Genomic DNA, 25,730 nt, shown 5'->3' with positions numbered 1-25,730 from the left:
TCTTTTCGCAATAAACCTTTACTTTTAAGACGAACCGAAACGATAGTTACCATTCCTGAGTCAGTGTCAAATGGTAATGTTTTTTCAGTAGGCTGTTTTTGTCAAAACGCGTTTTTTAACTTTTGGTTACTTTGGGCTGTGGTTCGCTCTTCACTAGGTTGTAGCTACCGCTTCAACTATGATTTGTAAATTATCCTGAGAGATACATATACCAAGATTTTTTATTTAGAAAAGAATAAGTTTCAACTTATTGAGCTCTGGCCTACAATAAGCAAACAGTTAATTCAAAAGGTTTCCGCGCTATTGAAAGCGCTATATAAAAGGTTAAGCGCTATTGAACGCAATTCAATAACTGCAGTCGCCTGATAAACGCTAAAAATTCCAAAAATGGATTGTAACAAGCTTGATGAAAAAAATAAGCTTAAACAATCTAAAATTGGAAATCGGATACTAGGTTACTGAAAATTGTGATTCATTTCTCTTGTCGCTTTTAAAAGCAAATAAATATTTTCTGCACATTGAAACAAAGGAACACAGGAATGTTTATAAGAGAAATAGTTTTCATGCATCAAAGATGCGACGATAAATATTTTGACCCCTAATACTTCTGTTTCTGACTAATTGTACGGGTATTTAAGGACATTCGATACCAAAATGTTATTTTGTGAGTCTGAGCGTAGGCTGACAGTCTCAAAGACAAAGAACCCTTTAGTTGACATTTCCCAGCACCACAGGGAGCTTCCATAGGAATTTTGGTAAAATTTGAAAAGGTATCTGAGATGTGTCAACAGTTCAAACAACTAACGAGATGCTAGTCCGAGGCAACGCTGTAGCGTTGCCTATAGTAAAGGCCATACGGCTCCAATGTTTTATTATTTATTATTTTTTTCCATTGAGGCACTTTATACGGAAGAGATCGTCATAGAAACTTCAAAGGGGGCTCATTCGATTGGAAATCGAAAGTTCTAGTGCCCTTTTTAATAGTCGATAATGATTGGAGAGCACCTAGCCCAACCCCCACGCTCATCATTCGCCCAAACATATCCATTCAAAATTTTGAGATAGTTATTTTGTTCAGCGTAGTTGATTTCCAGATAGAAAATATATTTTTGAGGAGGACACTCCCCCACAACCCTCAGGGCAAGAGTTTTAAGTTATGCCCTGGGGGCATATAAGGTTTTTATAGAAGGCGTTGTCGTAAAAACTTCAAAACTGGCTTATTCGATTGGAAATTCAAAGGGCTAATACCCCTTTTAATAGTCGAAAGTGATTGAAGGGCAACTAGCCCCCCCCCCCCCAACGCCGATCATTTCCCCAAACACATCCAATCAAAATTTTGAGATAGCCATTTTGTTCAGCGTAGTTGATTTCCAGACAAAAAATATATTTTTGAGGAGGACAATCCCCCACAACCCTCGGGGCTAGGGTTTTAAGTTATGCCCTGGGGACATATAAGGTTTTTATAGAAGGCGTTGTCGCAGAAACTTCAAAAAACGTTCATTCGATTAGAAATTCGAAGGGCTAGTGTCCTTTTTAATAGTCGAAAGTGTTTGGAGGGCAACTAGCCCCCCCCCCCCCCCTCGACGCCCATCATTTCCCCAAACACATCCAATCAAAATTTTGTGATAGCTATTTTGTTCAGCATAGTTGATTTCCAGTTATAAAATATATTTTTGAGGAGAAAATCCCCCACAACCTTTAGGGTAAAGGTTTTAAGTTTTGCCCTGGGGGTATACAAGGTTTTTATAGAAGGTGTTGTCGTAGAAACTTCGAAACAGGCTCATTCAATTGGAAATTCAAAGGGCTAGTGTTGTTTTTAATAGTCAAAAGTGACTGGAGGGCAACTAGCCCCCCCACGCCCATCATTCCCCCAAACACATCCAATAAAAATTTTGAGATAGCCATTTTGTTCCGCGTAGTTGATTTTCAAATAGAAAATATGTTTTTGAGGAGGATATTCCCCCACAACCCTCAAGGCAAGGGTTTTAAGTTATACCCGGGGGGGATATAAGGTTTTTATAGAAGGCGGTGTCCTAGAAACTTCAAAAAAAGCTCATTCGATTTGAAATTCAAAGGGCTAGTGCCCTTTTAACAGTCGAAATTGATTTGAGGGCAACTAACTCTCACGCCCACCTTTTCCCCAAACACATCCAATCAAAATTTTGAGACAGGCATTTTATTAAACGTAGTTTGAATCGAATAAAATAACTAAAAATAAGAGTTTGGGTATTGCCTCCCTGTAGAAGCCTAAGACCCCGAACAAACAGAAATTAAAATTAACTATCTTACAAACATAAAGATAACCAGTGCAAACATAAATAAATGAATAAATCTTATATAGCTGCAATGTTTTTTATTATTTTCCCCGCAGAACTGCTTTATATGCAAGGGTTAAAAATACCATTTTGTTAAAAATAGTTCAAAGGTTAAGTAACAAAACTCTGGCGTCGACAAAACCCCCCAGGGCCCGGGGGCAGGAAGAGATTCTCGTGTAAACTTCAGAGAGGGCTCATTTGAATGGAAATTGGAAGGTCTAGTCCAGCTCTTAAGAGTAAAAATTGATCGAAGGGCAAATACCCCCCCCCCATACCCTTTTTCCCCACCCCTTCCTTTGAACTAATTCTATTTATGCCTGAAGGCCCAATGAGACTTAGAATGTTTTGGTATTAACACAAACCTATTAGGCATCTGCTCTCCTCCATAACAAGAAAAGAAACAGAGAGTGTAAGGCAGTAGCGGATCCAGGGGAGGGGTGAGGGGGCGCCCCACCCACTAACGTAGTCTAAAGTAATGTAATTTACTTAATTAACGCAAGATCGCGTTAATTAAAATTGCTATTTTTTCAATCCATTCATTGTTGTCAATCGCTGTCCACAAGTTATACAAGCTGTCTATTGTTCATATATAAAGTTTTTATCAAAGAGGTAATCGTATAAACTTTGAAAAAAGCCTCATTCGATTTAAATTGAAAATTCTAGATCCGTTGTTTAAATTCAAGAATAATCGGACAGTAAGCAACCTCCCCTCCCCATGCCATAAAAACTTGAAACTTTTTGCAATCAAAAACGAACAAAATTTAATTAAAAAAACTTTCCAAAAAATAAGTTTTTAAAAGAAAAGTAAAGGCCATTTTAAACTTAAGCTCAGTAGATAAAAATACATTTTAAAATTAAAACTAAAAACGACCAGGAATTACTAATAAAGAATAAATGAAACCAAAAACGAACATAAATTAAATAAACAATCATAGCAAAAAACACACAACAAGTAATTATATAAATGAATAAATAGATCTTAAAGCGAGTAATGCTTAGATTGAATATGAAAATCAAGCTTAAAACGAAAAAAAAAATAGTTTGCTATTAAAGTATAAATGAAACTTAAAACGAACAGAAATTAAATGAAGAATCAATGCGAGTAAACATAAAATTTATATTATTGTAAATGAATGAATAAATCTTAAAACAAGTGAAACCTAAATTGAATGTGCAAATCAAGTTTGAATCGAATAAAAATAACTACAAACAAGAGTTTGGGTATCGCCTCACTGCAGAAGCCTAAAACCTACTGCGTCATTGGCGCTTTACTGAAAACGAATTATATTACAAATGTTTTCTTTTGTACTTAATATTGAAGATAAATATTAAAGTTACAGTAAAATTTTGAACAGATGAGCTTTCAGCAATTAATATCATTATGCATAAAACGTTCAGGTTAATTTGTTAGTTCTTTCCAAGATTGATCAAGTAACAGAAATTAAATAAAAAAATATAGTTACACTACAAACAAAATTTGGATACTGCCCCCTTTTTTAACTGTAAAAACCTAAAGCTTTCTGTGTCATTGGTGCTTCACTGAAAACGAATTAATCGTATATTACAAATTTATTCTTTTCCAGTTCTTACAGCATTGAAAATGAAAATAAAATTACAGTGAAAAACAAAATCTTGAACTGATGGATCTTTCAACAATTAATATCATTATATATCTAATATTGAATTTGATTTTGTTTATACTTTCCAAGACTTTTCAAGACTCATTTAGTTTTCAGTAAGGCGCCAATGACGCAGTAGGTTTTAGGCTTCTGCAGTGAGGCGATACCTAAACTCTTGTTTGTAGTTATTTTTATTCGATTCAAACTTGATTTGCAAATTCAATTTAAGTTTCACTTTTTTTAAGATTTATTTATTCATTTACATAAATATATATTGTATGTTTGTTCGTATTGATTGTTTATTAAATTTCTGTTCGTTTTAAGTTTCATTTATACTTTAATAGCAAACTATTTTTTTTTTTCGTTTTAAGCTTGATTTTCATATTCAATCTAAGCATTACTCGCTTTAAGATATATTTATTCATTTATATTATTACTTGTTGTGTGTTTTTTGCTATGATTGCTTATTTAATTTATGTTCGTTTTTGGTTTTATTTATTCTTTAATAGTAATTTCTGGTCGTTTTGAGTTTGAATTTTAAAAGGTATTTGTATCTCCTAAGCTTAAGTTTAAAATGCCTTTACTTTTCTTTGAAAAATGTATTTTTCGGACAGTTTTTAAATTAATTTAAAACCAAAAAACAGTAATCTCGAACTAATTGTTCAGCAGAGCGCTGTTTAATCAATGAACATACAGCATAAATAATGTTGTTCTGTGTCCTCAAAGATTTCAATCAAGGTGGTTAGCAGAACAGGAAACTTGCAAAGCTGTCAAATTATTCAATGATACTTTTTTTGAGCCGATTTTAAATGTTTTTTAAGCAGGTATGCTAAAATATTTTAGGGACTGCCCTTTCCTGAACTTCAAAAAAAAAAAATTCTGCTACGTTTCATAAAAAAAAGTAACCGTATATTTCTTTGTTCTTCAACTTCGTGGCAGGCTTGTAAATATATGATTCTATAATCACGCACTTGCATGTTTTATACTTAGCTACGTCCCTTGTGTACTTTTGCCTACATCATAGACACTAAAACCGATACAGCCACTACTGAGGCAAATATGACGTATGTATACCTTGAAATATGCTCATGAATATGACGTCACTCATATGAATTTCTTTCCAAATTAAAGATTTTAATGAATTTTCTCAAACTTGAGACATATCTAGATCAGTTTCTTTAGACCAGAAAATCCCAGGATGTCAATTTTATGAAAAAACTATGGCTTCAGCCATTTTTGAGAAAAAAAACACAATTATTGTTCAGCAAGAGTAATATTTTTACTAGAGTCCCTCTAACGTGTAATATGTATAGCGCATGATTTCATTAATGTGGGTTTTGAGATGTTTAGCAAGAGTAGCGTTCCGAGTAAAGCTCCGATTACACAAATCACACTTGTATGGCTTTTCACCAGTGTGAATTCTCCGATGCACAATAAGAGTACTGTTCTGCATGAATCTTCGCTTACATACATCACATATGTATGGCCTTTTGAGATGGGTTTTGAGATGTTTAGCAAGAGTAGTATTCCGAGAAAAGCTCTGATTACACAAATCACACTTGTACGGCTTTTCACCAGTATGAATTCTCCGATGCACAATAAGAGTACTATTCTGTTTGAATCTTCGCTTACATACGTCACATATGTATGGCCTTTCACCGGTATGGGTTCTCAGGTGATCAACAAGAGTACTCTTTATACTAAAACACCGCTTACATTTGTCACAGTTGTAGGGCTTTTCACCGGTGTGTATTTTTACATGTTGAGTGAGATGATTATTTACAGAAAAGCTCCTGTTGCATGTATAGCACTTGTATGGCTTTTCACCGGTGTGGGTTCTCATGTGTATGGCAAGATTACCCTTCTGACTAAGACTGCGCTGGCATATGTCACACTTGAAGGGCTTTTCACCAGTGTGGATGGTTAGGTGTTTATTCAGATTACCTTTATTTGAGAATTTCTTCTTGCACGCATCGCACTTGAATGACTTTACTTTAGTTGGAACTTTCCGGTGTTTCACAAGATCGTTGCTTATAGATCGTTTCTCGTAATTTTGAAAAGAATTTTCATCCTTCTTATTTGCTACGTCCTTTTTCGCTGCATCCTGATCTTCTGGTAGTTTCTTTAGCTGGTTAGTTAGCTTATTTATGGATGGATTATCATCAAAAATGTCTACCGGTGAAATAATTTTATTCGATAGCTCAGTTTCAGTTAAGTGCGTTTGGAACCGATTGGATTGATTGGTCTCATCTACGAAATTGACCGTATTATCATAGGCTTGTTCAATTATTGAATTCATCTTTGAAGATTCAAATTTAAACCGACTCTATTTTCGCTGAACTTCAAGTTGAAGCTGACAGGTCCTAGCAAGGATGAATTTACAATAAAAAATTTATTTTCAAACTAAGACGTTGTACTAAATTATTTTAAATAGCATGAGAAAAAAAGATAATTCTTTACTTTAGGGATTTTTATTATATTCATGAGTATACTAAACAATTCTAACTTTGTCAATTTTAATGAAATTCGTCATTTTTACGAAAGCCAAATTTAATTAATTATCATGGCCCTAGCAGTAGCTGAAGTCTAGTAAAAAATAAACCAAAATTAAAAAAATGGGTGCTGAAGAAAACGAAAAGTGACAAATATTTCCAGAAATATTCCTGGTTGAAAAATCTGGTTAGCGTTATATCCTGTTTTAGCACTTGTCTTGATGCACATAACCATTAAGCTCTTGTGCACTTCTCTCTCCTTCCATGGTGGTAATTTGCCTCCTAATCTGACAAATATCTTGTGTCCAAAAAGCATAATAATGATGTCATTTCTTCCTCTGGTCATTACGTCATCAATCAAGCAAGATATCTGTTGGAATAGATTAGCATCTGTAAAAATTAATGAACATCATAGTGACCAATTTCAGCAAGTCAAAAGAGCCAACTGCCGAAAAAATTTGGAAATCAGATTCATTTTTGGCTCTGATTTCAATGAAATGATCATCAGATCTTTGATCATGTGATTAAGCAAAACACAGAGAAAATATTTAAGTTCAGTTTGAACTAAACTTAGTCAAGCTGACTTCTGAAAATCCGTTTCATCTATTATCTATTCAAGATAAATTGTTGGTTCTGATTATAATGGAATGATCATCTGTTCTTTCATCATGTGACTGAGCATAGAGGAAATTTTTAGGTTCAGTTAGAAATAGACTTAGTCAAACTGACTTTCGAAAAACAGTAGGCTGTACGAAAACTGTGGTTCAATCCCACTTAATAGGGCTATGATGACAAAAAGGTTGAGATGGCCTGGGCACGTTCTACTGATGAAGGATGACAGATTGTCAAAGATTGTCCTTTCCGACCAGCCGTCTAGGGATAAATGGAAAGTAGGTCTTTCGCGGTTGAGGTGGAAGGATGTCATAAAAAAAAATTTAAAGGAAATGGGAACTTCCTGGGAGGGTGTAAAGAGGGAACCTTTGAATAGATGGGACTGGAGGAGGAACTTGCGTAGCTGTGTTGACCTCAGGCGGCTTGGTGCTGAAGTGAGTCACTAGTATTAGTAGTAGTAGCTAATGCAATGACCCTCTGAGCATAGAGAAAAATAAATTTAAGTTAGAAGTAGACTTAAAAAACTACCTACCGAAAAACAGTTATGTCGCTTATCCATTGAAAATTCATTGTTGGTTCCGATTATAATGCAATGATCATCTGCTCTTTTATCATATGAATGAGCACAGAGAAAATTTTTTAAGTTCGGGTTCAACTAGGTTTATTCAAACTGACTTCGAAAGAACTGTTTTATTGATCATCCATTGAAAATTCATTGTTGGTTCTGGTTTTATTGCAATTATCATCTTTTTTTTGTGCATGTGATTGATCAGAGAAAATTAATGAGCCCAGTTAGAAATAGACTTAAATAAACAGACTTTTGAAAAATAGTTTAAACTTTGAGAGCAGAATTTTCCTTTCTTTTCTGCTCGTTTTGGTAGGTCGTTTTAGTTTCTTTTCAGCGTACTTCTTTTATGTTCAATACGAGCCCTATGTCGTATTAATATTCAGTAGCAGTCATCAATTATATTCTTAACCCATTTCCATGATAGTTTCCCTTTTAGTTTTTGATTTGTCAAAAAATGTATATTATTTTAGTAATATCACTTTTACCCAAGCTTATCTTTAAATTAATATATCAGACACAGGAAAAAACCCTTGGCCTTTTTCTAAGCTATAAGTAAGGAGTGACTAAATACAGCTCGACAGCAAGTATTTAAAACTTGACGTTTATTGAGAGCTGCCGTTTTCTCACACTATTTGTGTCTGTTTTTTCTTATACTCAATTTGACAGTATTTTACTTTTTATATCTGTTTAGTTCGACTTCCGTATCTTTTCTTTTAAGTTTCTTCTTTCGATCTTGTGACACCATTCCAGCTGCTGTCTATTTCCCTGTTGGTCTAAAGACAGTTTCTTGTTTGTCATGACTATTGAGTATTACCAATTATTAAGGAAAGTGCCAAACTAATTAAACTTAATGTTTTTATAAGGGATACCCTAGACAGTCAATCATTTTGAGCAAAAGCTTCCGTCAATCAATTGATTAAAACATGATTGACTGTCTAGGAGCCTGTTTGACGCTTGGGTCAAGCTTTGATGGTGATTGAAAGAAAGTTTGAATGACTCAATCGGTTCTTAGACGGTCAATCATATTTTAATCAATTGATTAACTGAAGCTTTTGATCAAAATGATTGATAGTCTATGGTGTCCTTAACGTTGATTTTAAGAAAAAAACTTGGCATATATAATAATAGATCTAGATACTATTAAATATATTGGCTATCTTAGAATTTTCAATCGGTAGAAGCTTGGCTCTCTTCGGGGGAGAATCGTAGTTTGGCGCAATAAATGACAGAAGACGCCACTTTTCCGTGGCACAGTCACTAAGTCATGACAGGCGCATTATGTCATGTCGCCATACATATAATAATCCATAATAGCCACCAAGAAATTCTTATTTAAAAAAAAATTGATCTTACTCCAGCCCAATCACTTTTGACCACTTAAAAAAGGACACTAGAACTTTTAATTACTATTTGGATGAGCCCTATCCCTGTCATGTAGGACTATAAGTTTGAAAAAAAAAAAATACGCATCTAAAATCTTTTTTTCTGGAAAAAATACATAATTCCACATTTTTTTAGATAGGAACTTGGAACCTCTACATTCGGGTTCGTCGGTATGTTGAACCTAATGCTGTGATTTTAATTAAGATCACTTGACTTATGGGGTTGTTTTGGCCCTGTTTCAAAAATTTATTTTGTCTTTTAAGGCTCGTAGCTTTTGAGTTAGGTTTGATTTGCGTTATCTTTTGATTTGGGTTACGGGAGATCGCATCATTTAAAGAATGTGTTCCTAATGCTAATGTTTGATTCCCAGTGCTTCAGGAACGGTTGATGGTATTAACCTAAAACTTTCAGCGTGTGTCGAAGAGAATACTGAAGAAACCAAAGGTGCTATACGCATACTGCTACTAATGCTGCTACAACTATTGCTACTAAGCAAGCTACTGGTATTAAGGTGAAGCTTTTAAGGAATATTTAGGCGGATGTTGAACGAAATCAAAACAAACTATGAGCATGTGAACTCTCAAAAGGGTGACAAAGCAATATCTGAAGAACAACTTATATTATTAAGTCAGACCTTTCATCAAGGGCGTAGATACAGTATTTTTAATAGGGGAGGGGGGCAGAGGGGTTGCTATTGAAGTAGGTGCTATTCAAGCGGTAGTGAAGAAAAGTAACTATTTAAAAAACACGCTACTTGGTGAATTAAAGAAATTACGCAATACATTATGAACAATAAACACACATTAAGCACTCATAAATATAAGTGCTGCTGCTTGGCTTTTACTAAAATTGTCAGCAATGAGCTGCTGCAGACAACAGTAGTATAGCGTAAACAAGCGCTCGGGTGGATGAACGTGAATGTCGTATATACTCAGCTTTTTTAAGCCAGATTCGTCACTAATGCTGCAGTACATATCCCCCTCCACTTCCCCCAGCCCCAACTCTCAGCACGGGATACTCAACTTCATAATTGAACCAACCCTTATTCCAATAGCCTCGGGTATCGCACTATTCATTCGCTCGTAATTTTGAATGGATTTGGACTCTAAGATTTAATTTGTTCTACTAAACTTATAACGTACGTGATTTATTGAAATATTATTTATGATGTTTTTTTTTAAATTGATCTGTTCGTGGTTTCACTGATTTATATTAATAAATAGAATTGATATCAGCGGGCCAAAGCTGAAACAAAACCATAAGCAGCGCAATAGCGCTGTCTAAGTAAACATACAGGATAAGTCAAAATGTTGCTACAGATTGTGAAACATTATATTATGACATATTCCCCCCATTTAAATTGCGACAGTATTTTAAATTTGAAAGTATTCGAAAAATAAAATATGAATTATTAACTTATCCATTGGGAATTGTTTGACAAAGAATATCCAGAAAATTCGAACAATTCTTGGCATCATTGCGGAAAACTTTAAATCAACTAAAAATTGCCAGGAATGCCAATTGAAAGGGAAAATTGACTCATAGAGTTTGAAAATTACCTTCCCCTTTGTGTCTTTGTTAAAAAAAAAAACTCTATAAAAATTACAAGTGTTTCTTGTGTAAATCAGGGTATATATATCCGGAGGGGGTAAGACTAATTATCGTTTTTATGTCTACAATTCCCTTCACTAGCAAATCACGGTCTCCTAGTGCTGCATGATGAAACTGATAACAATAGAAAAAGCAAATGCGTTGGTACCACTTATGTGAGCACACAAAATTTCGAAATTGTAAGAAAATATACATATTTTGTTTAAATTCACTTTATTCTATTCTCAACAGACATTTCCTACAGCATGCTGATGCAGAGATAAAAGTCCCACAAGTAGCGCTGGCGTTGTGCAAAATGTGACTAATTTCAGTCATAATTCTTGGAACATTCATGTCAGTTCTTTTTTGGAGCTGGTTAAAAGATATATTTAGAAAAGCGAAAATAGTGAGAAGTTAGCATGGTATTGTACATAGAGACAGTTCAATATTTATGCGTTAGTATATGAATCCAAAACGCAAGGAGTAGGGTGCTATAAACGCTTATTAGGCATTTCAGTGAAAAATATGAGAATTGGAGTTTCAATGAAATACTAAAAATAAAAGTTAAACAATTAAATGATCCTGGAGCGAATCCCCCTCTACCATATTCCATGACTTAATTACAACCGATTTGGCCTATCTTCTTACTAATAGATTAAAGAAGTAAAAGCACCCTAAATATCAAGGAAAAAATTGACATGAGGAAATGTGGCAAAACAGGAAGCATAAGGCATTTTTCGATTTTGCCATTAACTAGGCTCACGTTTTTACTTGATGATTGAATTTAAAAAAAACAAGTATTTCTTACTGAATTACTGAATTACATATTTTTATTAGGTATATTAGGGTGTTCGCCCCCCCCCCCCTAGTCAATACCTTGCTCTTTACGCTAAAGTTTGAATTTCCTTCGAATCACAAACCCCTGAATCACAAAGGCCAATTAATTAGAATAGATAGCTCTTTTGAAAGTACTAAAAAAAACTTTAGCGTAAAGAGTGAGGTATTGACTAGGGGGCGAACCCTCTCATATGCGTAGTAAGTTCTGTTCGTTATAAGTTTTAATGTTGCTCCTTACTTTCAGTTGAAAAAAACTTGTTTTTTTTATTTAATTTCTGATTTGTTTTTAAATAATGCTGGTATAGAAATGTCCCTTCCCCCAAGCAAACATCCTCCATGGAAAGATCCTCCCCCGAAACCCCTTCCTCCGACCCCTCCCCACCAGAAAAGAAACCCTCCTGAAATTATCTGTATACTTACCATTAACCAATACTATATGTAAACAACGGGCAAAGTTCATAACTTTGCAGCCCTTCCCCCGGGAGCTGTGGGTCATTAAGTTATCCTCAAAGACATATTCATTAGATTTTCGACTATGTTGAACAAAATGGCTATCTCAAAATTTTGATTGGGTGACTCTGGGAGAAAAATGAGCGTGGGAGGGGGCCAAGTTGCCCTCGAATTTTTGGTCACTTAAAAATAATACTAGAACTTTTAATTTCCGTTCGAAGCCCTTTCACGATATTCTAGGACTACTGGATCGATACGATCACCCCTGAAAAAAACAAAACAAAAAAAACAACAAAAAACAAACAAATAAACATCCATGATCCTTCTTCTGGCAAAAAATACAAAATTCCACATTTTTTCAGATAGGAGCTTGAAACTTCTATAGTAGGGTTTTCTGATACGTTGAATCTGGTGGTGTGATTTTCGTTAACGTTCTATGAATTTTAAGGGTTGTTTCCCCCTTTATTCGAAAATAAGGTAGTAGAGAGGGGGGTGCTACTCCGACGCGACACCCGTGCTGCCACCTACAACTTTTTTACATAATTTATGCATGTTTTTATGTCTGTTCGTTGTCAGTGAGAATTAAAAAACAGGATTTTTTCTCACTTTTATGGATGTTTCTTGGACGGTTATGAGTGTTAGTCAATTTATTTGTTGTTTTTCATGGATGTCAACATCAATTTATGTCTGTTTTATGGTTTTTGTCAGTGAGAATGAAAAAACAGCGACGAGTACAGCAATTTATGGGTGTTTTATGGTTTTTGTCAGTGAGAATGGAGAAACAGGATTTTTCTCACTTTGATGGATGTTTCAAGGTCGATTTATTTGTTGTTGTTTGTCCAGGTGTAATGACAATGGGGTGATTTACATAATCGAGGATTATGTCAGTGAGAATAAAAAAACATGAATTTTCTCACTTTTATGGATGTTATCTGGACGGTTATGTGTGTTGGTCAATTTATTTGATGTTTTTCATGGATGTCAACATCAATTTATGTCTGTTTTAAGGTTTTTGTCAGTGAGAATAAAAAAACAGGAATTTTCTCACTTTTATGGATGTTTCCAGGAATTAGGAAACAGTAAACAAGATTTTTCTCACTTTGATGGATGTTTATGGTTTCGATGAAATTGATTTACATAATCGAGGGGAATTATTGATTCACGAAAGGGGAGAGAATTTCTGAGAACTTGATTTACATAATCGCTAGGGGAATTATTGATTTACGAAAAGGGGAATAAAGAAACAAGTATGGCTTCTTTGATCTTAGGTCTGAGGGATAAACATTCTTTAGGTCAGAGAGAAAAATTAATATTCTATTTTTAAATAGGGCTTCATTGATCTTTAGTGTCAGGAATTAGAAATGACATCACTTGTTATCTTGGAATTATGCGGAAGTCTAAAGAGATATAAATTCTATTTTTAAATACGGCTTCACTGATATTTAAGTCGGAGAGATAAATTGATATTCTAACGAAACCTTAATAGTGTAGCTAGGAACATTTATGAGATGAAGAGATTAACGCACGAAAGGGTTTCCTAGAAATTTGAAATGTGACAGCGCAGGGATGCCTAAACAATAGGAACACGCAGAAATTACTTTTAGGGGATTATTTGGGCGAAACCGTTTTAAACATTTTAGGGAATTATTTCGGCGAAACAGTTAGAGACATTTTAAAAGATGATTTTAGAAGATGTTTTAGAAGAGGATTTGAGGATGAAACTCCGTGGTCGTTATAATACACAAGTTCTATTTAAACAGTGTCGTGAGGTCCTCTACCCCAACCCCAAAGGGCTCCGCTGCCCCTACCCCCACCCCGAAGGGAGCCCCCCGGCCCCCAAGGGCCACCGGGCTCCCAAAGGACCACCCGGACCCCCAAAGGCCCCCTGGGCCCCCAAAGGTCCCCCGGCACCCCAAAGGACCACACGGCCCCCATTTTTAAATATTTTTTAATTTGTGCATTTTGGGACACAAAAGGGTCCCCACCCCTCAACTTTTGACTCCCCCTCACAACTTTAGTGTTTTGTCATAGTTTACCTTGTCGCAGTTACGTTCTCTTGATTTTCAAAGTTCATTGTGGATTTCTTTCATTGAAATGAAAGAGTTGGATTATTTCAGTAGTATTTTATTATGCTTTACCTTGTCGCAGTTACATTCTCTTGATTTTCAACGTTCATTGCCGATTTCTTTCATTGAAACGTAAGAGTTGGAATATTTCAGTAGTGTTTTGTTGTAGTTTACCCTGTCGCAGTTACATTTTCTTGATTTTTCAAAGTTCATTTTGAATTTTATTCGTTGAAATGCAAGATTTGAAATATTTCAGTTGTGTTTTGTCGTGGTTTACCTTGTCACAGTTACTTTCTCTTGATTTTTTAAAGTTCATTATGATTTTTTTCATTGAAATGCAAGAGTTGGATTATTTCAGTAGTGTTTTGTTATGGTTTACCTTGTCACAGTTACATTTTCTTGATGTTTCAAAGTTCATTTTGAATTTTTTTTTCATTAAAATGCAAGAGTTGGAATATTGCAGTAGTGTTTTGTTGTGGTTTATCGTGTCACAGTTACATTCTCTTGATTTTTCAAAATTCATTTTGAATTTCATTCCTTGAAATGCAAGATTTGGATTATATCAGTAGTGTTTTATCGTGGTTTTCCTTGTCACAGCTACATTCTCTTGATTTTTCAAAGTTTATTTTGTATTTCTTTCGTTGAAATGCATGAGTTGGAATAATTCAGTAGTCTTTTGTCGTGGTTTACCCTGTCGCAGTTACATTCTCTTGATTTTTCAAAGTTCATTTTGAATTTTTTTCATTGAAATGAAAGAGTTGGAATATTTCAGTAGTGTTCTGTCATTGTTTACCTTGTCACAGTTACATTCTCTTGCTTTTTCAAAGTTCATTTTGAATTTCTTTCATTGAAATGCAAGAGTTGGAATATTTCAGTAGTGTTTTGTTGTGGTTTATCGTGTCACAGTTACATTCACTTGATTTTTCAAAGTTCATTTTGATTTTTTTCATTGAAATGGAAGAGTTGGATTATTTCAGTAGTGTTTTATCATGGTTTACCTTATCAGAGCTACATTCTCTTGATTTTTCAAAGTTCATTTTGGATTTCTTTCATTGAAATGCAAAAGTTGGATTATTTCAGTAGTGTTTTGTCGTGGTTTACAATGTCGCAGTTACATTCTTTTAATTTTTCAAAGTTCATTGTGGATTTCTTTCATTGAAATGCAAGAGTTGGATTATTTCAGTAGTGTTTTGTCGTGGTTTACCATTTAACATTTACATTCTATTGATTTTTACAAGTTCATTTTGTATTTATTTCGTTGAAATGCAAGAGTTGGAATATTTCAGTAGTGTTTTGTCATGATTTACCCTCTCGCAGTTACATTTTCTTAATTTTTAAATGTTCATTCTGAATTTCTATCATTGAAATGCATGAGTTGGAATATTTCAGTAGTGTTTTGTTGTAGTTTACATTGTCATAGTTACATTTTCTTGATTTTCCTTAGTTCATTTTGAACTTCTTTCATTGAAATGCAGGAGTTGGATTATTTCAGTAGTGTTTTGTCGTGGTTTACCTTGTCACAGTTACATTCTCTTGATTTTCAAAATTCATTGTGGATTTCCTTCATTGAAATGCAAGAGTTGGATTATTTCAGTAGTGTTTTGTCGTGGTTTACCTTGTCACAGTTACATTCTCTTGATTTTCAAAATTAATTGTGGATTTCATTCGTTGAAATGCAAGAGTTGGAATATTTCAGTAGTGTTTTGTTGTAGTTTACCTTGTCGCGGTTACATTCTCTTGATTTTTCAAAGTTCATTTTGAATTTCTTTCATTAAAATGCATGAGTTGGAACATTTAGTAGTGTTTTGTCGTGGTTTACCTTGTCACAGTTACATTCTCGTGATTTTTCAAAGTTCATTTTGAATTTCTTTCGTTGAAATGCAAGAGTTGGAATATTTCAGTAGTGTTTTGTTGTGGTTTATCGTGTCACAGTTACATTCTCTTGATTTTCCAAAGTTCATTTTGATGGTTTACCTTGTCACACTTACATTTCCGTGATTTTTAAAAGCTCATTTTGAATTTCTTTCGTTGAAATGGAAGAGTTGGATTATTTCAGTAGTGTTTTGTTGTAGTTTACCTTGTCACAGTTACATTCTCTTGATTTTTAAAGTTTATTTTTAATTTATTTCATTGATATGCGGGAGTTGGATTATTTCAGTAGTGTTTTGTCGTGGATTACCCTGTTGGAGATATGTTCTACTGATGTTAAAATTTAGTTTTATTTTTATTTAATCGTAATTCAAGAGTTGGAATATTTCAGTAGTGTTTTGTTGTAGTTTACCTTGTCGCAGTTACATTCTCTAGATTTTTCAAAGTTCATTTTGAATCTTATTCGTTGAAATGCAAGATTTGAAATATTTCAGTTGTGTTTTGTCGTGGTTTACCTTGTCACAGTTACTTTCTCTTGATTTTTTAAAGTTCATTATGATTTTTTTCATTGAAAAGCAAGAGATGGATTATTTCAGTAGTGTTTTGTCATGGTTTACCTTGTCGAAGTTACATTCTCTTGATTTTTCAAAGTTAATTTTGAATTTTTTTTTTCATTAAAATGCAAGAGTTGGAATATTGCAGTAGTGTTTTGTTGTGTTTCATCGTGTCACAGTTACATTCTCTTGATTTTTCAAAGTTCATATTGAATTTCATTCATTGAAATGCAAGAGTTGGATTATTTCAGTAGTGTTTTATCGTGGTTTACCTTATCACAGCTATATTCTCTTGATTTTTCAAAGTTCATTTTGGATTTTTTTCGTTGAAATGCAAGAGTTGGAATAATTCAGTAGTGTTTTGTCGTGGTTTACCCTGTCGCAGTTACATTTTCTTGATTTTTCAAAGTTCATTTTGAATTTTTTTCATTGAAATGAAAGAGTTGGATTATTTCAGTAGTGTTTTGTTATTGTTTACCTTGTCACAGTTACATTCTCTTGATTTTTCAAAGTTTATTTTGAATTTTTTTTTCATTGAAATGCAAGAGTTGGAATATTGCAGTAGTGTTTTGTTGTGGTTTATCGTGTCACAGTTACATTCACTTGATTTTTCAAAGTTCATTTTGATTTTTTTCATTGAAATGGAAGAGTTGGATTATTTCAGTAGTGTTTTATCATGGTTTACCTTATCAGAGCTACATTCTCTTGATTTTTCAAAGTTCATTTTGGATTTCTTTCATTGAAATGCAAAAGTTGGATTATTTCAGTAGTGTTTTGTCGTGGTTTACAATGTCGCAGTTACATTCTATTAATTTTTCAAAGTTCATTTTGGATTTCTTTCATTGAAATGCAAGAGTTGGATTATTTCAGTAGTGTTTTGTCGTGGTTTACCATTTCAAAGTTACATTTTCTTGATTTTTCAAAGTTCATTTTGTAATTCTTTCGTTGAAATGCAAGAGTTGGAATGTTTCAGTAGTGTCTTGTCATGATTTACCCTCTCGCAGTTACATTTTCATAATTTTTCAACGTTCATTTTGAATTTCTATCATTGAAATGCATGAGTTGGAATATTTCAGTAGTGTTTTGTTGTGGTTTACATTGTCATAGCTACATTTTCTTGATTTTCCTTAGTTCATTTTGAACTTCTTTCATTGAAATGCAGGAGTTGGATTATTTCAGTAGTGTTTTGTCGTGGTTTACCTTGTCACAGTTACATTCTCTTGATTTTCAAAGTTCATTGTGGATTTCTTTCATTTAAATGCAAGAGTTGGATTATTTCAGTAGTGTTTTGTCGTGGTTTACCTTGTCACAGTTACATTCTCTTGATTTTCAAATTTCATTGTGGATTTCATTCGTTGAAATGCAAGAGTTGGAATATTTCAGTAGTGTTTTGTTGTAGTTTACCTTGTCGCAGTTACATTCTATTGATTTTTCAAAGTTCATTTTGAATTTATTTCATTGAAATGCATGAGTTGGAATATTTCAGTAGTGTTTTGTTGCTGTTTACCTTGTCACAGTTACATTCTCGTGATTTTTTAAAGTTCATTTTTTATTTCTTTCGTTGAAATGCAAGACTTGGAATATTTCAGTAGTGTTTTGTTGTAGTTTACATTGTCGCAGTTACATTTTCTTGATTTTCAAAGTTCATTGTGAATTTCTTTCATTGAAATGCAAGAGTTGGATTATTTCAGTAGTGTTTTGTTGTGGTTTACCTTGTCGCAGTTACATTCTCTTGATTTTCAAAGTTCATTGTGGGTTTCTTTCATTGAAATCCAAGAGTTGGAATATTTCAATAGTGTTTTGTTGCAGTTTACCTTGTCACAGTTACATTTTCTAGATTTTTCAATGTTCATTTTGAATTTCATTCGTTGAAATGCAAGAGTTGGAATATTTCAGTAGTGTTTTGTTGTAGTTTACCTTGTCGCAGTTACATTCTCTTGATTTTTCAAAGTTCATTTTGAATTTCGTTCATTGAAATGCAAGAGTTGGATTATTTTAGTAGTGTTTTGTCGTGGTTTACCTTGTCACAGTTACATTCTACTAATTTTTCAAAGTTCAGTTTCGATTTATTTCATTGAAATTCAAGGGTTTTAATATTTCAGAAGTGTTTTTACATGATTTAACCTGTCACAGTTAAATTCTCTTAATTTTTCAAATTTCATTTTGAATTTCTTTAGTTGAAATTCAAGAGTTGGAATATTTCAGTAGTGTTTTGTTGTGGTTTACATTGTAACTGTTACATTTTATTGATTTTACAAAGTTCATTTTGAATTTCTTTCATTGAAATGCAAGAGTTGGAAAATTTCAGTAGTGTTTTGATATGGTTTACCTTGTCACAGTTACATTCTCTTGATTTTTCAAAGTTCATTTTGAATTTCTTTCATTGAAATGAAAGAGTTGGAATATTTCACGAGTGTTTTGTAATGGTTTACCATGTCACAGTTACATTCTCTTGATTTTTCAAAGTTCATTTTGAATTTCTTTCGTTGAAATGCAAGAGTTGGTATATTTCAGTAGTGTTTTGTTGTGGTTTACCTTGTCAAAGTTACATTCTCTTAATTTTTCAAAGTTCATTTTGAATTTCTATCATCGAAATGCAAGAGTTGGAATATTTCAGTAGTGTTTTGTCGTGGTTTACCTTGTCACAGTTACATTCTCCTAATTTTTTAAAGTTCATTTTGAATTTCTTTCGATGAAATGAAAGAGTTGGAATATTTCAATAGTGTTTTGTCATGGTTTAACTTGTCAGTCTTACATTTTTTTAATTTTTCAAAGTTCATTTTGGTTTTATTTTGGTGAAATGCAAGAGTTGGAATATTTCAGTAGTGTTTTGATGTGGTTTACCTTGTCACAGTTATATTCTCTTGATTTTTCAAAGTTCATTTTTAATTTCTTTCATTGAAATGCAAGAGTTGGAACATTTCAGTAGTGTTTTGTCGTGGTTTACCTTGTCACGGTTACATTCTCTTGATTTTTCAAAGTTCATTTTGAATTTATTTCATTGAAATGCATAAGTTGGAACATTTCAGTAGTGTTTTGTCCTGGTTTACCTTGTCACAGATACATTCTCTTGATTTTTCAAAGTTCATTTGAATTTCTTTCATGAAATGCAAGAGTTGGATTATTTCACTAGTGTTTTGTCATGGTTTACCTTGTCACAGTTACATTCTCTTGATTTTTCAAAGTTCAGTGTCGATTTCTTTCATTGAAATGCAAGGGTTGGAATATTTCAGTAGTGTTTTGACATGGTTTACCTTGTCACAGTTACATTTTCATGATTTTCCAAAGTTCATTTTGAATTTCTATCGTTGAAATCCAAGAGCTGGAATATTTCAGTAGTGTTTTGTTGTGGTTTACCTTGTCACAGTTACATTTTCTTGGTTTTTCAAAGTTCATTTTGAATGTCTTTCATTGAAATGCAAGAGTTGGAATATTTCAGTAGTGTTTTTGTCATGGTTTACCATGTCACAGTTACATTCTCTTGATTTTTCAAAGGTCATTTTGAATTTCTTTCGTTGAAATGCAAGAGTTGGAATATTTCTGTAGTGTTTTGTTGTGGTTTACCTAGTCACAGTTACATTCTCTTAATTTTTCAAAGTTCATTTTGAATTTCTATCATTGAAATGCAAGAGTTGGATTATTTCAGTAGTGTTTTGTCGTGGTTTACCTTGTCACAGTTACATTCTCCTGATGATTTTAAGTATGTTTTGAAGTTCTATTGATTAAATGAAAGAGTTTGAATATTTCAAAAGTGGATTGTCATGGTTTACCTCGTCACACTTAAACTCCCTTAATTTTCATAGTTCAGTTCGTTTTTATTTCGGTGAAATGCAAGAGCTTGAATATTTCAGTAGTATTTTGATGTGGTTTACCTTGTCACAGTTACATTCTCTTGATTTTTCAAAGTTCATTTTGGTTTTATTTCAGTGAAATGCAATAGTTGGAATATTTCAGTAGTGTTTTGTTGCGGTTTACCAAGTCAGATTTACATTCTCTTAATTTTTCAAAGTTCATTTTGGATTTCTTTCGATGAAATGCAAGAGTTGGAATATTTCAATAGTGTTTTGTCATGGTTTATCTTGTCAGGGTTAGATTCTCTTAATTTTCACAGTTCATTTTGGATTTCTTTCGTTGAAATGCAAGAGTTGGATTATTTCAGTAGTGTTCTGTTGTGGTTCACCTTATCACAGTTACATTTTCATTATTTTTCAAAGTTCATTTTGAATTTCTTTCATTGAAATGCAAGAGTTGGAACATTTCAGTAGTGTTTTGTCGTGGTTTACCATTTCACAGTTACATTCTCTTTATTTTTAAAAGTTCATTTTGAATTTTTTTCATTGAAATGCAAGAGTTGGAATATTTCAGTTGTGTTTTGTTGTGGTTTACCTTGTCACAGTTACATTCTCTTAATTTTTCAAAGTTCATTTTGGATTTCTTTCATTGAAATGCAAGAGTTGGAATGTTTCAGTAGTGTTTTGTCATGGTTTACCTTGTCACAGATACATTCTCGTAATTTTTCAAAGTTCATTTTGAATTTCTTTTCGTTGAAATGCAAGAGTTTGAATATTTCAGTAGTGTTATGTCATGGTTTATCTTCTCACAAGATACATTCTCTTGATTTTCCAAAGTTCATTTTGAATTTCATTCGTTGAAATGCAAGAGTTGGATTATTTCAGTAGTGTTTTGTCGTGGTTTACCTTGTCACAGTTACATTCTCTTGATTTTTCAAATTCATTTTATATTTCTTTCGTTGAAATGCAAAGGTTGGTATATTTCAATTGTGTTTTATCGTGGTTTACCATGTCACAGTTTCATTCTCTTGGTTTTTCAAAGATCTTTTTGGATTTCTTTCGTGAAAAGCCAGATTTGGAATTTTTCAATGGTGTTTTGTCAGGGTTTACCTTGTCAAAACTACATTCTCTTGATTTTTCAAAGTTCGTTTTGGATTTCATTCGTTGAAATGCAAGCGTTGGAATAATTCAGTAGTGTTTTGTCGTGGTTTACCCTGTCATAGTTTCATTTGTGTTAGGTTAGGTTAGGTTAGGCTAGATCAAGTTATGTTAGGTTAGGTTAAGTTAGGTTAGGTTAGCTAAGTTAGGTGAACTAAGTTAGGTTAGGTTAGGTTAGCTAGTATACATTTCTCCATGTTTAAGTTAGGTTAGGTTAGGCTAGATTAAGTTATGTTAGGTTAGGTTTAGTTAGGTTAGGTTAGACTAGATTAAGTTATGTTAGGTTAGGTTAAGTTAGGTTAAGTTAGCCTACGTACGCGCGCGTACGTAGGCTAACCTAACCTAACCTACTTTAACCTAACCTAACATAACTTAATCTAGTCTAACCTAACCTAAACTAACTAAACCTAACCTAACATAACTTAATCTAGCCTAACCTAACCTAACCTAACTTAAACATGGAGAAATGTATACTAGCTAACCTAACCTAACCTAACTTAGTTAACCTAACCTAACTTAGCTAACCTAACCTAACCTAACTTAACCTAACCTAACATAACTTGATCTAGCCTAACCTAACCTAACCTAACAAAAATGAAAGTTTGACAGGTTAAGCCACGACAAAACACTACTGAATTATTCAAACTCTTGCATTTCAATGAAAAAAAATCCAAAATGAACTTTGAAAAATCAAGAGAATGTAGCTGTGACAAAGTAAACCACGATAAAACACTATTGAAATAATCCAACTCTTGCATTTCACGAAATAAATCGAAAATGAACTTTGAAAAATAAAGAGAATGTAACTGTGACATGGTAAACCACGACAAAACACTACTGAAATATTCCAACTCTTGCATTTCAACGAAAGAAATCCAAAATGAATTTGAAAAATCAAGAGAATGTAACTGTGACAAGGTAAACCACGTTAAAACACTACTGAAATATTCCAACTCTTGCATTTCAACGAATGAAATTCAAAATGAACTTTGGAAAATCAAGAGAATGTATCTTGTGACAAGGTAAACCATGACATAACACTACTGAAATATTCCAACTCTTGCATTTCAACGAAAAGAAATTCAAAATGAACTATGAAAAATTAAGAGAATGTAACTGTGACAAGGTAAACAACGACAAAAAACTATTTATATATTACAACTCTTGAATTTCAATGAAACAAATACAAAATGAACTTTGAAAAATTAAGATAATGTAACTGTGAAAAGTTAAACCATGACAAAACACTACTGAAATATTCCAACTATTGCATTTCAATGAAAGAAATTCAAAATGAACTTTGAAAAATCAAGAAAATGTAACTGTGACAAGGTAAGTCATGACAAAACCCTACCGAAATATTCCAACTTTTGCATTTCAACAAAAGAAATTCAAAATGAAATTTGAAAAATCAAGAAAATGTAACTGTGATAAGGTGAACCACAACAGAACACTACTGAAATAATCCAACTCTTGCATTTCAAAGAAAGAAATTTAAAATAAAGTTTGAAAAATTAAGAGAATGTAACTTTGACAAGGTAAACCATGACAAAACACTGTTGAAATATTCTAACTCTTTCATTTTATTGAAAAAATTCCAAAATAAACTTTGAAAAATACAGAGAATGTAAGTATGACATGGTAAACCACAACAAAACACTACTGAAATATTCCAAATATTGCATTTCACCTAAATAAAACCAAAATGAACTTTGAAAAATTAAGAGAATGTAACTGTGACAAGGTAAACCACATTAAAACACTACTGAAATATTCCAACTCTTGCATTTCATCGAAATAAAACCAAAATGAACTTTGAAAAATTAAGAGAATGTAAGTGTGACGAGGTAAACCATGACAAAACACTATTAAATATTCCAACTCTTTCATTTCATCGAAAGAAATTCAAAATGAACTTTGAAAAATTAAGTGAATGTAACTCTGACATGGTAAACCACGACAAAACACTACAGAAGTATTCTAACTCTTCCATTTTAATGATAGAAATTCAAAATGAACTTTGAAAAATTAGGAGAATAAAACTTTGATAAGGTAAATTGCGACAAAACACTGCTGTAATATTCCAACTCTTACATTTCAACTAAAGAAATTCAAGATGAACCTTAAAAAATCAAGATAATGTGAGTGTGACAAGGTGAACAATTACACAACACTACTGAAATATCACAAATCTTGCATTTCCGAGAAACAAATATAAAAGAAACTTTGAAAAATCAAGAGTACTTAACTTTGACAATGTAAACAACAACAAAACACTACTGAAATTTTTCAACTCTTGCATTTCAATGAAAGAAATTCAAAATGAACTTTGAAAAACCAAGAAAATATAACTGTGACAAGGTAAACCACAACAAAACACTACTGAAATATTCCAGCTCTTGCATTTCAACGATAGAAATTTAAAATGAACTTTGAAAAATTAAAAGAATTTAACTGTGACAGGGTAAATCTTGTCAAAACACTACTGAAATATTCCAACCCTTGCATTTCAATGAAAGAAATCGACACTGAACTTTGAAAAATCAAGAGAATGTAACTGTGACAAGGTAAACCATGTCAAAACACTAGTGAAATAATCCAACTCTTGCATTTTATGAAAGAAATTCAAATGAACTTTGAAAAATCAAGAGAATGTAGCTGTGACAAGGTAAACCACGATAAAACACAACTGAAATCATCCAAATCTTGTTTTTCAACGAAAGAAATTCAAAATGAACTTTGGAAAATCAAGAGAATGTAACTGTGACATGATAAACCACAACAAAACACTACTGAAATTTTCCAACTCTTGCCTTTCAACGAAAGAAATTCAAAATGAACTTTAAGAAATCACGACAAAGTAACTATGACAAGGTAAACCACGACAAAACACTACTGAAATGTTCCAATTCATGCATTTCAATGAAATAAATTCAAAATGAACTTTGAAAAATCAAGAGAATGTAACCGTGACAAGGTAAACCACGACAAAACACTACTGAAATGTTCCAACTCTTGCATTTCAATGAAAGAAATTCAAAATGAACTTCGAAAAATCAAGAGAATATAACTGTGACAAGGTAAACCCCATCAAAACAGTACTGCAATATTCCAAATCTTGCATTTCACCAAAATAAAACAAAACTAAACTTCGAAAAATTAAGAGAATTTAAGTCTGACAAGGTAAACCATGACAAAACACTATTGAAATATTCCAACTCTCTTATTTCATCGAAAGAAATTCAAAATGAACTTTGAAAAATTAGGAGAATGTATCTGTGACAAGGTAAACCACGACAAAACACTACTGAAATATTCCAACTCTTGCATTTCAATGATAGAAATTCAAAATGAACTTTGAAAAATTAAGAGAATGTAACTGTGACAAGGTAAACCACAACAAAACACTACTGAAATATACCAACTCTTGCATTTCAACGAAAGAAATTCAAAATGAACTTTGAAAAATCAAGAGAATGTAACTGTGACATGGTAAACCATTACAAAACACTACTGAAATATTCCAACTCATACATTTCAATGAAAGAAATTCAAAATCAACTTTGAAAAATCAAGAGAATGTAACTGTGACAAGGTAAACCATATCAAAACACTACTGAAATTTTCCAACTCTTGCATTTCAATGAAATAAATTCAAAATGAACTTTGAAAAATCAAGAATATGTAACTGTTACAAGGTAAACCACAACAAAACACTACTGAAATATTCCAGCTCTTGCATTTCAATTATAGAAATTCAAAATGAACTTTGAAAAATTAAGAGAATGTAACTGTGACAGGGTAAATCATGTCAAAACACTACTGAAATATTCCAACCCTTGCATTTCAACGAAAGAAATCGACACTGAACTTTGAAAAATCAAGAGAATTTAACTGTGACAAGGTAAACGACGACAAAACACAACTGAAATAATCCAACTCTTGCATTTCAATGAATGAAATTCAAAATGAACTTTGAAAAATAAAGAGAATGTAACAGCGACAAGGTAAACTACAACAAAACACTACTGAAATATTCCAACTCTTGCATTTCAACGAATTAAATTCAAAATGAACTTTGAAAAATCTAGAAAATGTAACTGTGACAAGGTAAACTACAACAAAACACTACTAAAATATTCCAACTCTTGCATTTCAATTAAATAAATCCACAATGAACTTTTAAAATCAAGAGAATGTAATTGCGACAAGGTAAACCACAACAAAACACTACTGAAAAAATCCAACTCTTGCATTTCAATGAATGAAATTCAAATGAACATTGAAAATCAAGAAAATGTAACTGCGACAAGGTAAACTACAACAAAACACTACTGAAATATTCCAACTCTTGCATTTCAACAAAAGAAATTCAAAATGAACTTTGAAAAATCAAGAGAATGTAACTGTGACATGGTAAACCATG

At 32.8% G+C, this 25,730-nt stretch overlaps 2 protein-coding genes across 2 annotated transcripts in view; one reads left to right on the top strand and one right to left on the bottom strand.

The window, feature by feature from the left end:
• LOC148941335 (putative G protein-coupled receptor B0563.6) overlaps positions 1-25,730 on the top strand; it is a 230,050-nt gene that overhangs the window by 21,407 nt on the left and 182,913 nt on the right. The gene's annotated exons all lie outside the window — the stretch shown is intronic.
• On the bottom strand, positions 5,217-6,233 carry LOC148941336 (uncharacterized). Its single transcript, XM_089104558.1, has one exon. It carries the CDS (start codon positions 6,231-6,233, stop codon positions 5,217-5,219), a length of 1,017 nt encoding a protein of 338 aa, XP_088960684.1.

This window comes from Artemia sp. Qi Xiang Cuo, chromosome 18, assembly GCF_049724085.1.
Source record: "Artemia sp. Qi Xiang Cuo chromosome 18, ASM4972408v1, whole genome shotgun sequence".
NCBI classification, from domain to species: domain Eukaryota; kingdom Metazoa; phylum Arthropoda; class Branchiopoda; order Anostraca; family Artemiidae; genus Artemia; species Artemia sp. Qi Xiang Cuo.
The sequence above is the reverse complement of the archived record's forward strand: the minus strand, read 5'-3'. Positions and strand labels throughout refer to the sequence as shown.

Excerpts from the sequence above, each read along its gene's own strand:
- LOC148941336 (XM_089104558.1), bottom strand. The coding sequence starts at position 6,233 with ATGAATTCAATAATTGAACAAGCCTATGATAATACGGTCAATTTCGTA.